This window comes from Talpa occidentalis, unplaced genomic scaffold (assembly GCF_014898055.3).
Source record: "Talpa occidentalis isolate TD23 unplaced genomic scaffold, MPIMG_talOcc4v2.1 talOcc4.15, whole genome shotgun sequence".
Taxonomy (NCBI): Eukaryota; Metazoa; Chordata; class Mammalia; order Eulipotyphla; family Talpidae; genus Talpa; species Talpa occidentalis.
This window is the reverse complement of record NW_023601543.1, coordinates 56296227-56311664: the sequence shown is the minus strand read 5'-3', so window position 1 is coordinate 56311664 and position 15438 is coordinate 56296227. Positions and strand designations below refer to the sequence as shown.

The following is a 15438-nucleotide window of genomic DNA, read 5'->3' as shown; positions in this document are numbered from 1 at the left end:
TCCCACGCTTCTGACTGTACCCAGTGCATGTATAAACAAACAAACAAACAAATAAATAAATAAAAACATGCCTCTATTAAAAAAAAAAGAAATATAAGGGACTGAGAGTATTTTCGGGAGTAGGAGGAGAACCCCACTTTAGACAACACTGTTGGTCAGGGAAAGGCCTCTCTGAAGAGGGGACATTTAAGCTGAGACTTGAAGCATGATTAAAAAAAAGAGCAAGTAATTTAAAAAATGGTGAGAATAATGTTCCAGACAGTGGAAGCATTATGTGTGAAGATCCCAAGGAGAGGGATCTTAAATGCTCTGAAGACTGGAATGGAGTGAAAGAGAGTGAGTGGTGTGAAACAAAGTCAATTAGATAGATAAGATCTTGTAGACTGGAGTAGTTTGGATTTTAAGTTCTCTAGGAAACCATTGAAGCAGTGGTTTAAGAAACCACTTAAGAAAGATTGAAATTAGGCTTTTGGTGGTGATTATAATGTGGTATATGTAGATGTCAAAGTGTGAATGCTGTACTCCTAAAACTTATATGATGTTATAAACCAATATTACTTCCATAAAAGTTTCATTTATTTATTTATATTTAAATTTTTCTTTTGCGTATAAGACAGGGTATAGGCCAGGGGTGCGGGGGATGAGAGGATTCAGCAGAGACAGAGCGGGGAAGCAGAACAGGTGGACTATATTTAAAATGGCAATACACTGCTAAGGGGAGCAGCGTACAAGAGGTCTGCCATGCTATGTGGATGAGCTCCCTGGTCGTGGATCAAACTCAGGCCACAGCAGTGAGAGCAAAGACACTTAACCCCTAGGCCTGCAGGGAGGCTCATGTAAAATCATTTTGTTGTACACCTTAAACTCATACAATGTTACATCAATTCTATCTGTAAAAAGCTGAGGTAAAAAAAAAAAAAAAACAAAACTCCTTATTGTTTGCATTCGAAAAGGGCAAGATTTTTTTAAGATTTACTTATCTATGCATACAAGAACTGTGGTACAGGCCAGAGGTGTGGGGGGTGATAGGATTCACCAGAGACAGAGTCGGGGACAGAACAGGTGGATTGACCAAAGTACACTGCTGAGGGGAGCAGCGGCCCAGTCAGGAGAGGTCTGCTGCGCCATGTGTGTTGCTCCCTGGCCAGCCGGGTATCGAACTTGTGCTGCAGTGGCTGTGGATCATTTCATAGGTTGCCTGTTAACCCCTTGAGCCACCAGGGAGGCTCCCTCAAAAGGGCAAGATCTTAAAGGGCAAAAGCAGCTTGGAGGCTCTTTACAGTGGTCCAAACAAGAGACTATGGTGGCAGTGGAGATGGAGAGAAGTGAATGGGTATACATTATTTTTTAAGGTAGAATCCACAGGACTTGCTGAAGGATAAGGGAGGGTAACGTGATTGAAAAGAATTTCAATCAAGAATGATACCCAGATTTATGGCTTGAGTAACTGGTTTGATGTGGTACCAATTTCGGAAATGGGAGACAGTGGAGGAAGGATAGGTTTGTGAATATGTTAAGTTCGAGATGTCTATTAGACACTGGAGTGAAGATGTGGAGTAGTTGGTTGGATTTATGAATCTGGAGTTCAGGGTCAGCTTTGACATGATATTTAAAGTCATGAACCTGGATGAAAAAAAAGAGAGGGCCTGGGATTATGTGTGATTATTTTACCTTTAATGTAGAAGCTATGTGATATTAAAGGGAGAAGGAGCTGATAATAAAGGTAGGGCTGTAGTTCAGTGCTATATTTGCAAAAAGTTCTAGATTTTATCCCTGGTGCCTCCATTTTCTCTTTGCATCCTCAGAGGACAGGACAGGGCTATAAATTCTTCAAATCTTTGTCAATTATGTGTGTGTGTGTGTGTGTGTGTGTGTGTGTAAATTCTTCAAATCTTTGTCAATTCTCTCTATATATGTATACAAAATTTAGTTCATAAAACAAAGTAGACATACTCAGTTAATACTTGTTGAATAAATGAATTAATGTATGAGTTAAATGAATGAGAATAGCAGCTTTATGATGTCAGGCAACTAGCAAGCTACAGTTTTGTTATATTTAAAATGGCAATAATAAAAGTACCTGTCTAGACAAGATTTCCAGCAAAAGAAATTATAGCGACTAGTACAGAGGCAGTGCTGGATTAATATTAGATACTATCAACTCTGCACTTCATGTGCTTATCCATAAAATAGGGGCAATAATTTCTGCCCTTTCCTCACTAGGCCGTTTGTGATGCCCGCGTAGTTATCGTTTGCCTCTACAACGTGTTATTAATATTAATATTTTAATTGGTCTATACCCACTTTATAGAGTCACTCTCCCCATCCTCCAGCAGGATTATTTAAACGAAAACGCGTCTTTAAGAGACCCAGCCCGTGGTCAGCTCGTCAGCTTGTCAACCCAGCCTCAGCCAACCAATTGTACTGAAAACCACACCCCGAAGGGAAGCTCATTAGCTGCAGTGTGCAATTTCAAAATACTCAGCCCGCCCCTCCTTGCTGGGCAAGCCCTCGCAGCAGCTGTGCACGCTGATTGGCTCCTGCCAGCCAATCATCACTGACTTCCTCCTGGGGCTGTACTTTTCAAAAATTCTCTAGTGTGCGAATAAGACGGAGCGCAGAGCAGGTTGAGACAGACACGGTCGCTACGACATGTAACTCCGGTCATTTCCCGGGCCTCTCTTGGTCTAGGAGTGCATCCATGGTCTTCCCTGTTCTGCTCTCAATCTGAGGTAGGCTACTTTGGGCTTGTACCGCCCCTTTGAATGTCCGGCTCTGTCCCACGTTGGTCAGTCCTTGGGCGTCACACCAGCCCAGGTAACAAACCGCCTGTCTTTCCTTGCCAGGGCGCAGGGCGTCTTGTTTCACTCTGTCAGCCATTAGTCTGCGCAGTGAGCCCTGTACGAGGTTGGGCAGGCAGTGTGTGTTAGAGGGTGAGATGGCAAAGCAAAGGGGACTGGATACCAGCTTTTGGATGGAGCAACCGGTGCACATCCCCGAATCAGAGTACGTTTACAAAACGTCTTTTACAAGTGGATGACATTTATCCTGCATAATTTCACAGGATTGCTGTTTGAAGGATTTCTACGGAATCCTTCCATAAGAAATATGAAGGAGGATGGAAATGTGTTGCACTGTCTCCCTTGTTATCTTTTGTCTCCACTCGCCCTTCTGTCCCCACTTCCAACTCCTACAGCTCTGACTTTCCCACTGTTATCTGTTATGGTCGTCAGAGAATCCTACCATGTCATAGGTGGAGGGGACCCTAGAACAGTGCTTCTTAAACTTAAAGTGCATGTGAATCACCTGGGCATATTGTTAACTTGCAGTTCTGATTTGATAGGCCTAGCTTGGGGCCTTGAGGTTCTAATTTGCTGACAGTTTCCCAGCTGATGCTAATGTTGATCACACTGATCACAGTTTGAATAGCCTGGAAGCTCTGGTCCCATTGCCTCATTTTATTGGTGGGGAAAGGAGGCCTAGCAAAGGCAAAGGGACTTACTTAGTGTCCCCCAGCTAGCTAGGGGCAGGGCCAGAGCTAGACCTCAGGCATCCTTCCCACATCAGTGGTGCTTTCATTGACACCATGCTGCCTTCTCACCCCAGGGTTTTGCTGTCTGTAACCTGCCTTTATATATGTAAATTGAAGTTGCTACAGTTCCCTCTAGACTGTCTTGAGCTACAGTTTTGGAATTTGAGCCAACTCACCCCTCTATGGGTTTCAGCACCAGTTCTTGGATGCCCAGTGGGATCTCTGACACTTACCAAATTGTATCAGTGAAAAGTCTGTAAACCAGAAAGGATTCTAATTTTCTAGTCTAAGTGAGATTCAGGGTTCTGGAGGTGGTAGAAAGTGAGTGTTCTGCACAGAGTCTTTTTATGAAAAGCATGGCTTTGGTGGTGTCAATCCCCTTTCCCCTCCTAGTGGCAGGGGAATTAGTTACTTAAATCAGCGTGTTTCCTAAAGCAAGTGATTAATGTTCAGGTTAATGAATTCATGTAATTCGTCCTCTGTATTTCTAGGTCTAACCTAGGGACTAGGCCACAGTTCCAGTGCCCACAGAGAATTGCAGGCAAGGGTCTAGGCTTTCTACATAATGTATCTCATTTAATTTGAAGAATGTCCTTCACAGGTAGGTGTGCTTATCTCTATTTTACAGATGAGATAACTGAGTTTAAGTCACTTGCCAAGGTAAATTGTGGTAGAACCAAGATGTGAACCAAGATCTGCCTAACTCAAAGTCTTTTTTCTTCTAGGGATGCTATGGAAAGACTGGGTTTTTCTGAAGTTTCCAGAAAATTCTCTGATGTTTCTGGTGAATAGTGTTTTAAAGAATACCTTTCTGATTGCAGCCTTGCCTTGGAGAGACACTGCTGGATCTGTAAGAGATGCCGTTGCCACTACCACCCCGAAGCACCAAATCTGAGACTAAGAAATCTCAGTCTACCAAAATTAGGCCCAGTGATCATGGCCACACTGAAAAGGTTAGAATAAGCAGTCTCTCCCTACAGTGTCTCGAGTAGCTGCTATAAATCTTATGGACCATTTGTGGTTTAATCTGAGAAAGTGGGACGGGGTGACATCCTAACACCCCTTCTTTCCCATGGTGCATGACAGAAATTAAGGCCATTCTTCACAACCTTCAGAGGCAACTCACTCAACTCCTATTACTGCTCACATCTATACTCTAACTTTCTCTGAGATGCTCAAAGCACCTTGCCAGAAGGCTGCTTACTGCAACCTGGGAAGAGTTTGAAGATTAGGTAAACAAATGTATTATACTTTTTATAGCAGTTAAATTTGAAGATTTGGTACATTTTGACTCTGTTGTTATGACCTTGTGGTTAGTTTGACATTGTCATCCTCACTCTGGGATGTTCTGTTTGTCATCATACATATTTTAATTATAATTTTACAAACACTAATGAATGAATTATCATTAGGAGAGTATTTCCTGGAACAAACATCATTAAGCCAATTTAATTTCCTTGAGTGGTTTTCTCTCGGCACAGATAAAAATTTTCTAATCATTTTCATTTTTGTTTTACTCAAATGATTTTCATTGAGGGGTCAAATGTTTTCTTCCTGTGTAAATCTGGAGCGAAAAATTTGATACATTCATCAGATTTTTGTCCATATTAAATTATCTGATTAGCGTCCTGCCATTGAAAGTTTTCTCTTGTGGCAGTTATTTTTCCAAATCTAGCTTCCTTGGGGGCGTATTTTACAAACCTAAATTTTATTGAGTTTAGTTTTATCTGTTAATTTTATTTGGGACTGGTTATTTCTACCAGTGATATCAAGTAAAAATTGGATAATAGACCAACAGTTAATTTCTTAGCCAATTTGTGAGAAAGTAATACTCAATTTTTGCTAATTATTTCCAATAGGATTATTTATCACAAACTATTGGGTTGTCAAACAAGTCATGATGCATTTTCACTTGAAAAACAGAAAAAAAAATGTCCTGACTTTTCCGACAACCCAGTAGCTAAAAGACTCATAGTTTACTTGTTTCTAAGCTTCATCCATTAGAAAATAGAATTAATTCTTCCCAGCTCTTTCAGGATTGCTCTACTGTGCTAGATTGGTTTATTGTATTATAAATCCAATTCTCTAAATGTCTTATCACTACTATGTCCAGGGTTAACTGTTCCAGGGTATAGATGGAGGATGGAACAAATAAATGCTCTAACCTCAGTGCTTTGCTTCACATAACAAGTCTCCGATATGGGCAGGGCAGGGTTTGTTCTCATTTCATCAAAGAAATCTGATGCTTAGGAGACTTCCACCAAATAAAAACCGTCAGGGAGTAGAAGAGCCCTGTAGTGTGAATTACCTTAACCTCTAGCCACACAGAGATGGTCTTACACATTTGGGAGTGGGGTAAGATGTACAGATATACAATACCTAGAAAGAAATGGCCCTTGCTCCAAGGCATTTCCTTCCCTTCCCTTTTGTCCTTCCTTTGTATTCACTAGCAAGTAGGGATTCATTTGGGCTACCAAACTCCGTTCTTAAAATACAAAAATTCCCTTTAACATACAGAATCATATTGGACTATGATTTATTGGAAATCATATCCCAATATGATTTCTGTCCATTTATAGTTTATACAGACCTTTTTTGCATGTATCCTTTTATTTGATTCTCAAATAAAGTAGGTTATATCTCAAAATAGAGCCTTAGCAGTTAAGTGACTTGTTCAATGTTAAGAGCTAATTCTGGAACAGTGTTTATGTATGTGTGTTATTGTTCTTACTGTGAATGTATTGAATCAACTACTTAATATAAGAGATGCTTAACTTAAATTATTAATCTAATTTACCCAATAGCATCTGTATTAAAGGAATGAAAGGAGTGGCAGGGTGGTGTTTGTAATGGTTAATCTTAGAGAAGATAACTATAAATAGAGGAATAAGAGGGAAAATTAGCTTCACCAACCTATTTTGCTCATTCTGAGAGTTAGACTGAAGGTTATCTTGTCTCTTCATAGTTTTGTCCCCAATATCAATGATATACCTCCTTCAGGGACTCTTTAAGCAGCAGTGAGTGCTGAAATTTCCTTTTGTTGTAATCTATTGGTGTTTGTTATATGTGTTCTCAGTTGCATGGAAATTTTTGCACTTCCCCTGAGCTCCAAAGATGATTCAAAGTCCCTGAAAAGACTTTACAATTGGATTTCCTAACTTAACTCTTTTATTTTATTTTTTTTTTTTTAGAATGGGGAGAATTACCAAGCAAAGATATCTCCACGTTCACCACATGGAGCCCTCAAAAAGAGATCAGCCTTTGAAGATCTCACCAATGTGAGTATGCTAGTCCAATTCCCTGATAAGGTCTTGCATAGGGCTTAAACAATCTTTTCCTTGAGGAAACTTTCCTATTCACCTTCTCTAAAATATTGAATGCCAATTTTATTTTTTATTGTTTTCAGAAGTATCCTTACTATTTTTTTTATTAAATCAGTGACCCAGTTTGAGAAACTGTATGGACTCTTCTGCTGGCATGTACTGTCAGGATTAATTGGTAGACCGCTCTATGCATAGCAGTAATTACCAGATATGAAGTTGTAGATAAATATGGAGAATTGCATTTAGATAAAGTAGTACAGAGGTGGCTCAGCTGGCTCCATGGAGGTAGTACTTTAATGGATTCATTGCAGTCTAGGAAGTGTTTGTCAAACAATTTTGTTGGGTAGGGCTGATCTCAGCATCCCTAGCCCCCATACATTAAAGTCCAGCAACATCCCAGTTGTAGTGACAATCAAAAATGTCTCCATATATAGAGCTATTGAGTACCAGTTTCATGATCTGGTCTTCAATTATAAAGATCCAGAAACTGAATTTTGACTAGAATTCTTGAATTCACTTCCAAGTTACCTCTATTCTGATATTATTAAGGTAGCAGAAAAATCAGAATAGAGAGTTAGAATGATGTTAATTGACTATAGTATCAGGTCAAAGGTGATCTTTGGTCTTGGCAAATAACAGCTGATGCCTACTAAATGCTTACCATGTGTTAGGCAATATTCTAAGCACCTTTTCCCATGTCTAGTCACTTAGTCCTCATATAATCCTGTGAGGTAGATACTATGATTGTCTCCACTTTACATGATGAAGACTTGCCTAATTTGGTTTTGAAGTCTGTTTCATCTAGGAGGAGCCTAGTGAACTATTTCTGCCCTCCATAATAGAGTGTCTTTTGTATGGCTACCGGATACTTGTAGCTGCTCATGTTTTACCACCTTCGGCAGGATTGGATAAGCTTTGGCAAAGATTTTGCCTTTGGATCCCTGCTATTTAGATGCTTTGTGACCATCCTTCTGCTAACAGTCTTTTTCCCATGCATATTATAACATATATGATTAAGTTGTAGCTTTCTGCAGTATTTCAGATTAACTATAGATTGGTTGAAAGAGACCTCTCCTACACAAACCCGTAAGGTTAGGTTAATTTCCTGTTTAACCATGGACCTAGAAACTTGGCTGAAATAAGATAGCCACACAAACCAGGAGTACATGCAACCCATTTTAATGAGATTCCCTTAGCGCCCAGAATCCCTTGATGGTGACACTTGGCAAATTAAGTTCTTGTAGCATATGAGAAACTTTATGCTATATCCCAGTCCTTTTTTCAAGAAGTTTGTATAATTATTTATAAAGAATAGACACAAATAAACTAATAAGAAATGCAAATAGATATCCAGGACCCTTCTGCTTCTCCAGGATAAGGGTGGGGAAGCAAGGTATCCCTGAGCAGTGTCTCTGCCCCAGCTTTTTCTTCTGCATTCAAGTTCTAAAGATTCACTTTTGTTATCTGGAATGGTCTTTGGTGTTTTCCAGAGAAAGTTCTGTCACTACAGAGTGTCTAAGTCATTCCTAGGCTACATTTCTATAGATATCTGAGCCCATCTATTTGAGGATTGAAGGTTCCTTTCTCTATAAATTTTGGGAATTGCTTATATGATGATTTTGTTCTTCCTGTCAGTATTAGTAGGTCTTCATGTCCCTGTATCTATTTTCTGTCTTCTCATCATTCACCACAATGAGATGCTGACCTTATTGATTTCTTTTTTTTTAAGATTTTATTTATTTATACAAGAACCAGGGTACAGGGCAGATCCGTGGGAGGGTGAGAGAATTCACCAGAGACAGAGCGGGGAACAGAACAGGCAGATTGACTGAAATACACTGCTGAGGGGAGCAGCAGGCGAGACAGGAGAGGTCTGTCGCGCCATGTGGGACCCTCGCTGGCCGGCAGGGATCAAACCGGCGCTGTAGAAGCTGCGGACAGTTTCACAGCGTGGCATTCAACCACCTGCGCCACCAGGGGAGGCCCCTTATTGATTTCTTTTAGTTAGTTAATTTGCTATGAGTGCTTTTTTTTTTTCTTTCCCTTCCTTTTAGCACTCCAACATGGGAAGGAGTTTTGATATATAAGATCTGGTCTGAAGCTAGTAGATCAGGAGATAGGGCCTATATCTACATTACCTAAGTAATTTTGTGTCAGTATGGTTTTTGACTCTGCTTTCCTATTTTGTGGTGAAAGAATTATGGAGAAGTACAGGTAAAGGTCCCCTTGAGCTTAGATCTGAAAATATTTATGGCTTTGAACTTTACACACAGCAGGTAGATTCACTCTCTTGGGGCTTCTACCTTTCTCCTGGCAAGAATGCACTTTCCACTTCTGAGTCTCACTTGCACATATAGGGAGTTTGTAAAACTTTAGGTGAAGTTAAAAAAAAAAAAAAACTGTGCCAAACTCTTTGAAGAGCAGACGTGGGTGACTTGAAGTCCTAAGAAAGAACTCCCAATTGGAATGTAGGTGCTTATTGTGATCTAATAATACAAAGGCATAATTTTTCTTATATTTCTTTTGGATATAACTTTAACATTTCAAAAAGATGCAAATATGAAAAATAACAAATAAAAGCCTGAAGAACACACATATGTCCTTCATCTAGATTCACCTATTATTAGCATTTTATCCTATTTGCCTTATTATTTGCATACATACATCATGGCCTTTTCTCTCTTAAGTACTACAGTGTATATTTATTTCCTTAGAGAAATTATCGTATATAACCACAGTACAGTTGTCAGCTTTATAAATTTACATTGATACAATATTTTATGTAATCTGTCAATTCAAATTCCATTTTTTTCAGTTATAAGGCCTATGTTATAAACATTTTTCCCCCTTCAGTAGATAATCCAGTCCAGGGTCACATATTTTCTTGTCACATATCATATTTAGCTTTTAATTGAGAACATTTCCATAGCCTTTCTTTCTTTTTACGACATTATCAATTTTGAAGAACACAGTCCCATCCAACCTCCTCTTTTAAAAATAGAACATTCCTCATTTTGTTGTTTCGATGTGATTAGATTGATGTAATACATTCTCCACTGGAAACCTGTGTAAGTGATGTTCTGTCCTTAGGGTATCACATTTGAAGACACATGATGTCTATCTGTCCCTCACTGCTGGTAATTTTGATCACCAGTCAAGATGTTGTCTGGTTTCTCCACTGTATACTTACCTTTCCCCCACTCCTTTGCAACTAATAAGCAGTTGGTGTGACACACTCTTAGGAGCCTGTAAATAATCTGCTCTTTATTAAAATGTCCCTTAGATCTAGCATTCTTTGATGATTTTTGCCTAAACCAGTCTTCAAGATGATTTTGTTTCCAATTTGAGCGCTCACTCACCATTTACCAGTCTGCCCTTGAGGTTCCCTGTTTATTATTGATATGGATTAATTAATTTCTATTTTCAGTGGCTTATTATATAGTATTAAATTATTTTGATGCTCAAATTTTCCCAGATTTGGCCAATAGAGTCCCTTTCAATCTGACAACTGTGTCCTTGTATAACATATTTCAGGTGTATCTTGTACCTATTTTATCTCAGCCCTGTAATCAACCATTTCTCCTGAGATTTCTGGTTTCTTTTAGAGACCAAGATGTCAGTGCTAGGTGTGCTACTGTGGTGTCTGCTTTTTCCTATCCTTCAGCAGGCAGAACTAGGAAATATCTACATGTAAAAATGCATATCCACACATACATACATATATTTAAACATACACACATGTACCTATATACTTAGATATACACATACATGTATACATACATACACGCGTGTAATGATTTAAGAAATCATGAATTTATGCAACTACTTTTCCAGTACACACGGTTCCTTCTTGCATTCCCCAGTCCATATTCATATGTTCCTTGTTCTACAATGAGAACCCTCATTCCCAAGAACATCCTCACATTTACTCAATAATATATGTAAAAGTTTTGACATTACTTTGTCTATACCATCATAATAAGCAAATCTTCTATAAAAAAATCCAGATTTTCAATTTTCTTTGCTACCCCTGCCCCCACCATATCCATCCTGACTAAGGATGGCTATTTTAGTGTATATAGTCAAATATTGTGTTTACTTGGATTAGTTGTTTCTGGCATTTTATTTTCTTCTGTGCTTTTAAAAAAAACTTTACTGTGGCTATAGTATTTATTTGGAATATAATTAGCTTCAGTTTGTTTCATTTTAAAGGCATAACTTTTTTTTTAATAAATTTTATTTTTATATTCCCCATACAAATGCAACCCCCTTATTTTGACTCAATCCCTCCCCTCCCCCCACCCCCCATAGAATGTCTCTGGTTCATAGTTTTTTGTTGATTTTGATTTTCACTTTCTTACAGTTATTCATTTTCCTGGTCCCTTATTTAAGTTTTCTAGATTCCTGCTATGAGTGAGACCATCCGGCATTTTTCTTTTTCTTTCTGGCTTATTTCACTGAGCATGATCCCTTCCAGCGCCATCCATGTTGCTGCAAATTGCATGTGTTTATCTTTTTTGAATGCTGAGTAATATTCCATGGTGTATATGTACCACATCTTCTTGATCCAGTCATCTATTTTTGGGCATTTGGGTTGTTTCCAAAGCTTAGCTATTGTGAACAGTGCTGCTATAAACACAGGGGTGCAGGTGCTCTTTGGAATTGGTTTCTGTGTCCTTTGGGTAAATACCTAGGAGTGGAATTGCTGGATCATATGAAAGCTCTATGTTTAGTAGGTCCAGAAAAAGGAACTCTCCTGCACTGTTGGCATAACTTTTTTTTAAAGATTTATTTATTTATACAAGCACTGGGTACAGTCAGAAGCGTGGGAGGGTGAGCGAGTTCACCAGAGCCAGAGCGGGTAACAGAACAGGCAGACTGACGAAATACACTGCTGAGGGGAGCAGTGGGCAAGGAAGGAGAGATCTGCGCGACATGTGGGACCCTTGCCGGTGGCCAGGGATCGAACCTGCGCTGCAGAGGCTGCGGGAAGCTTCGCAGCCCAGCGCGCAACCCCTGCACCACCAGGGGAGGCCCTAAAGGCATAACTTTCAAGTTTATTTTTACTGACATTATTCACAGTCCTATGATCTCTCCTACTGTTTAACAGATTTAGTTATGATTAGAGTTTGTGGTGTTCACTAGAACCATATGTTTAATAAATATCCCCTGACTGAGATGCAGTAGATATAGTAGTGTTGTGTTAGAGGTCTACCTTGAAAAGCTAGTTGATTGTGGTGTCCCCAGCTAGCACAGGCAGTTATTTTGTTTTCTCCCTTCTGAACATCTTATGATGTCAAAGTGGAATGCGATGTTTTAAAAAAAAATTGCAACTTCTTGGGAATTTGCCAGACAGTGTGCCTGACATAGAGATCAGAGCTGCATCCTATGTATCTCGGACACATGTACAATTGTTATTTAGCCAGTATGCACAAGTGCTACTGTACTTGCTTTGGCTGTTAGCTTCCATTGTGATTAGTCAACACCAGTGCCATACTGGTTGTGAGATGGTTTGATTATCATTCCTGGGAACACCCAAACAAAGAGGGGATATGGCTCAGAACTTTCCTCTAAGAGCCACCTACTAGGTAATTTGTTGTTCTTTTCATTTCCTTACTCCTTCACCACCCCCCTTTTTTTTGGCAGGCTGCTCAAAGTCACTCTGTCCAGCCCAAGAAGGAAGCCAATAAGGAGTTTGTTAAAGGTGTTTCCAAGAAGATAAATAGGAACTCACTTGCTCTTGGGCTTGCCAAAAACAATGAGATGAGTATGAAAAGGTGAGTAGGAGGAGACTGACTCAGATGGCATTGTTTTATATGGTAGAGGAGAGTGTGTGACATCCTTTTGACATCCTCTTTTGTCCACATTGAGAGCATGTGTAGTAAGCCATATTAGTGATAACTATGTTTTTTTTTTCAGGGCACAAACAGATTTGATTTTTAAAATATATTTATTACATCATTTTTCATATTTGTACAATGTATGATTTCCCTGTGAAATTTCCACCACCATTTCTTTTTTTTTTCTTTAAAGATTTATTTATACAAGCACTGGGTACAGTCAGAAGTGCAGGAGGGTGAGAGAATTCACTAGAGCCTGAGGGGAGAGCAGAGCAGGTGGACTGATAAAGTACACTGCTGAGGGGAGCAGCAGGCGTCAGGAGAGGTCTGCATGCCATATGGGACCCTCACCCAGTGGCTGGGGATCGAACTGGCTCTTCAGAGGCTGCAGGCAGCTTTGCAACGTGGCACTCAACCGCTGCGCCACCGGGGAGGCCCTCCACTACCATTTCACCTGTGCACCATTACTATAGTCCCTTGTGCTCTTTCCACCCTGTCCCGATCCTTCTCCCACCTCCTACATAATGTCTCTGATCGATAGTTGCCTGTTAACTTTGATTTTAACTTTATTATAGTTACTTTTTTTTTTCCCTGATATTTTATATTTTTCTTTTTTCTTTCTGGCTTATTTCACTGACCATAATCCCTTCCAGCTCCATTCATGTTGCTGTGAATGGCATAAGTTTATCCTTTTTGATTGCTGAATAATATTCCATTGTGCATATATACACCACATCTTCTTGATTCATCAACACATATTTGGGTTGTTTCCAAAGCTTACCTATTGTCAACCGTACTACAATAAACATAGGGGTGCAGGTATCGTTTTGAATTAAAGTTTTTCATCCTTTGGGTAGATACCTAGGAGCGGAATTGCTGGATCATATGGAAACTCCATTTTCAGTAGTTTAAGGAACCTCCACACAGCTTTCCATAGTGGTTGGACCAGTTTGCATGCCCACCAGCAGTGTAGGAGAGTTCCTTTTTCTCCACAAGTGATTACTAGTTAATCCTTGGTGCTAAGGGAGACCCAACTGTGGTAGCTTAAGCCCTATAGGTTTCCCCTTTTTCTTTTCCCATAATGTGTGTACATATTAAAAGAGTTGTTCTCATTCGGGAATTTTCCAAAGGAACTTGTGCTCATCTTTCCTGTCTTTTAGGAATTCAGTCCCTGTTTCAACTAACCTGTGATTGAGAGTGTGGTGCAATGTAACTTTGTAAGGGTCATCAGCAGCTGACTGATAGCTTGCCAGTTTGCTTATCCCATTAGACACTCTAGAGGGTTTGTCCCTCATTACTGGAGAGAAATTTCTATCTCCCTAGGCCAAAAAGGTGTTTTCCATCTGTTACAGGGAACTGTTTATAGGTTCTATGAGTAGATATAAATATTCTTATCTAGGGCTGAAAAAAGAATTTACACCTAGAAAAATTTTTATTGGAAAAACAATTAGAAAGTAGAGTTAGACATTTCTATATCCTCATCTCATTCCAATGGGAATTACTTCTTTAGGGAATACAGTAGATTAGACAAATAGCTACAATAGGAGTAAGCATGGGTTCCAAAGGGCAAGGAAGAAGGGTTGGAGAACTCCAGAAAATTAGCATGCTAGATCCACAGAACATTTTGCTAATTATCTAGCAGAAAAAAATAAAATTAGAATATTAATGTTTGGCCGTACTTGATTTCTTTCTGAAAGGGAATTTCTGGAATTTACATGCATATATTAACCTTAATTTTCTTTTGCACTTCTTTCAACATGCTGACTTTAGTGGGAAAACCTTGCAAAATGCCATAAACATTCATTCAGTCTTCAGTGGAATGAACCCTAATAATAGCACTGGAATTAATAACTAACATTTATTAAGAACTCACTATAATCACATATTCTAAGTGGGCTTTCACACAGCTTGACTGAAATGTAATTCATATGTACAATTCACTCAATTAAATGTAACAAGCAGCAGCATGGTGAATGCAGGTAATAATATGATATGACATATTGGAAAGTTTCTGAGAGAGTAGATCTTAAAAGTTTCATCACAAGAAAATGAATTTTGCATGGCAATGGATATTAACTAAGCCTGTTGTAGTAATTATTTCACAATGTATGCAAATGTTGAATCATCCATCATGTTACACACCTGAAATTAATGTTATCTGCCAATTATATTTCAATGTAAAAAAGAATATTCACACATGAAAAAAAGGACAACTAAAATTAAAAAACTTGGGCCTCTCTGGTGGCACAAGGGGTTAAGTCTCAGCTCTATCAAGCTATTTGCAACCTGGCCAGGGAGCTGCCCACATGGCACAGCAAACCTCTTCTATCTTGTCTGCTGCTGCCCTCAGCAGTGTATTTCAGTCAGTCTGCCTGTTCTGCTCCCCACTGTATCTCCAGTGAAGCCCTTACCTCCCACACCTCTGGCCTACACCCCAGCTGTTGTATACACAAATAAATAAAATAAATCTTTTTTTAAAGATTTATTTTATTTATTTATACAAGCACTGGGTACAGTCAGAAGTGCAGGAGGGTGAGAGAAATCACCAGAGCCAGAGGGGAGAGCAGAGCAGGCAGACTGAGGAAGTACACTGCTGAGGGGAGCAGCGGGCACAGCAGGAGAGGTCTGCGCGCCATGTGGGACCCTTGCCCAGCGGCCAGGGATTGAACTGGCACTGCAGAGGCTGTGGCAGCTTGCAGCCCAGTGCTCAACCACTGTGCCATCAGGGAGGCCCTAAATAAAA

At 39.6% G+C, this 15438-nt stretch overlaps 1 protein-coding gene across 5 annotated transcripts in view; it reads left to right on the top strand.

The window, feature by feature from the left end:
- Positions 1 to 15438, top strand: part of CCNB3 (cyclin B3) — a 60160-nt gene that overhangs the window by 7580 nt on the left and 37142 nt on the right. For 3 of the 5 annotated variants that reach the window (XM_037512386.2, XM_054695730.1, XM_054695731.1), the window contains 3 exons: positions 4354 to 4485; positions 6724 to 6810; positions 12502 to 12632. In XM_037512386.2, the coding sequence (XP_037368283.1) occupies positions 4390 to 4485; positions 6724 to 6810; positions 12502 to 12632 (314 nt within the window). In that variant the 5' untranslated portion in view covers positions 4354 to 4389. Of the gene's footprint in view, positions 1 to 2587; positions 2733 to 4353; positions 4486 to 6723; positions 6811 to 12501; positions 12633 to 15438 lie in introns of those variants that run through there. The other 2 variants (XM_054695732.1, XM_054695729.1) reach the window with 1 other exon arrangement.